Source organism: Silene latifolia, chromosome 2 (assembly GCF_048544455.1).
Source record: "Silene latifolia isolate original U9 population chromosome 2, ASM4854445v1, whole genome shotgun sequence".
NCBI lineage: Eukaryota > Viridiplantae > Streptophyta > Magnoliopsida > Caryophyllales > Caryophyllaceae > Silene > Silene latifolia.
The window spans coordinates 43371321-43373635 of record NC_133527.1 but is presented as its reverse complement, the minus strand read 5'-3'; the positions used below and the strand labels follow the sequence as shown (position 1 = coordinate 43373635).

At 35.9% G+C, this 2315-nt stretch overlaps 1 protein-coding gene across 1 annotated transcript; it reads right to left on the bottom strand.

Annotated features, from left to right (window-relative positions):
* Window positions 1–1462: 1462 nt before the first annotated feature.
* Window positions 1463–1888, bottom strand: LOC141640704 (uncharacterized). The gene has a single exon (XM_074449388.1). The coding sequence runs from the start codon at window positions 1886–1888 to the stop codon at window positions 1463–1465; it is 426 nt and encodes a 141-aa protein (XP_074305489.1).
* Between the last annotated feature and the right edge of the window lie 427 nt (window positions 1889–2315).

Here is a 2315-nt window from a genome sequence, read left to right as displayed (position 1 = left end):
ATAATAATAATAGTAATAATAGTAGTAATAATAATAATAATAATAATAATAATAATAATAATAATAATAATAATAATAATAATAATAATAATAATAATAATAATAATAATAATAATAATAATAATAATAATAATAATAATAATAATAATAATAATAATAATAAACTTTTACTAGACTTAGCTTTGATGTTGCTAAGGGTGTGGGAGCTCAGATTGTCTCTCGGCTCCCCACCAATTTCATGTAAACTTTTATTTTCATTTTAATGAAAGCTGCGCGCATCCTTTTAATAAAAATAAATAAATAAATAATAATAATAATAATAATAATAATAATAATAATAATAATAATAATAATAATAATAATAATAATAATAATAATAATAATAATAATAGTTTTTTTTTGCAAGAAGATATACCTCTTTTATTCATCCACAAGGGGCAAGAGGATAAAAACTTACAAAGCTAACCACTAGAGATTTAGGAGAACATGGCAGTTACAAAAATAATCGACTACTAACAGGCATACAACTAGTCATTTTTGTCCTGATAGTGAACTTGAGCTGGGCAACAATTTGAGAGACAGTGGATTCCTTCTCTGCAAAAATTCGATGGTTACGCTCTTGCCAAATATAGTATACTGCAGCAACCCCTTACGCCATTCACTTTTCCAATGCCTGTGTCCCCTAGGATTAGCACACCAACAAAGTTCAGTCCAAAGATCACAACTCCTACCAGTAATGTCAAACCAAGACAGGACCTCTCCCCAAACTTGTTGAGAAAAAGAACAGTGAAAGAAAAGATGTTTGTGGGACTTCTTTCCTTTTGCAAAGAGCACACCTGTTTACTAAGAGCATTCCTCGTTTGTTAAGAAGGTCTACAGTAGGGAGTCGTTTATGAGCTGCAAGAGTTGCAGTAACATGATGACTAGGAATAATAACCTTCTCTTTCAGAGCTTTGTACCAAAAGACTTTACGCCCTTTTTCTCTAAACTAATCATATGCCTGAGCAAGCTGAAACTTACCATTCCTGGTCCAGCCTCTGACAGTGGAAATAATAGCCTCCACTGAACCAGTAACAGGCAGGATCTCATTTTTTACTTTCAGGATACTGCATAAACTTTCAGATAATCTATCCTGAATATCAGAAGACCAGAAAGTGTTGTGTGGGCAAGCATAGGCTCGGTGCCACTGAGCCCAGCTCCCAGCTGCAGGTTGATCTAAGAGCCAAATCCATTGTGCCACCATTGCTTTGTTCCAGGATAGAAGCTCCTTTATATTAAACCCTCCCTCCTGAAGAGGCTTATAGATGGCTTTCCAAGACTGAAACACCATTTTCCTTCCATTCCCAGCAATATTCCAAAAATAATCCTTGCAAATTTTGTTAATTTTTTTCAGAATATCTTTAGGGAGTAAAGCAGTAGCACACCAGAAATTTGCAATCCCAAAGATGGCAGAATTAAGGATTTAAATTCTACCAGCATAGGAGAGAAATTTGTTGGACCAGTGAAGAAGAGCATTCTGAATCTTAGTAATCAAAGAACCATAGACCTCAGCAGAGTTCCTAGAGGAATTCAAGGGCACCCCTAAGTACCTGAAAGGGAAGCTACCTTCAGCAAACCATATAGTGTGTAAAATGAGGGCTTTAACATCAGGGGAAACCCCTCCAAAATAAATCTCAGTCTTGTTGATATTTTCCCTCAACCCAGACCAGGAAGCAAAAGTGTCAAGTTGCTGAACAACTCCTTTGACAGAGGGAAGGTCTCCTCTAACAAAAAGCATGAGATCATCATCAAAAATGAGATGAGTGAGTCTGATTTTTGAACATTTAGGGTGCAAGGACACTAGAGGTTGAGAAGTAAGCTTCCTGAGATATCTAGATAGAATCTCCATACTTAGCACAAACAGGTAAGGTGAAAGTGGATCACCTTGCCTGAGACCACTTTTACCTTTGAAAAAGCCATGAACAGCTCCATTGACTTTAACAGGGAACCAAGAATTAGAAATGCACCCCATAATCCAGTTGGTGAAGACAGGGGAAAACGAAGGGCAGAAAGCATGCTCTTAATAAAATCCCATTGAAGAGAATCAAAAGCCTTTTGAATATCAACTTTAATAAGGCTCCTAGGGGTGAGATATTTCCTTCCATAGTTCCTGACCAGTGATTGGGAGAGCATTATATTTTCAAAGATGCTTCTCCCTTTCACAAAGGCAGCTTGTTCAGGACCAACTAAATAGGGAAGGGTATCTTTGAGTCTATTTGCCAAAATCTTACTTACTGTCTTGTAGATTGTAGTACAACAAGATATTGGCCTAAAAT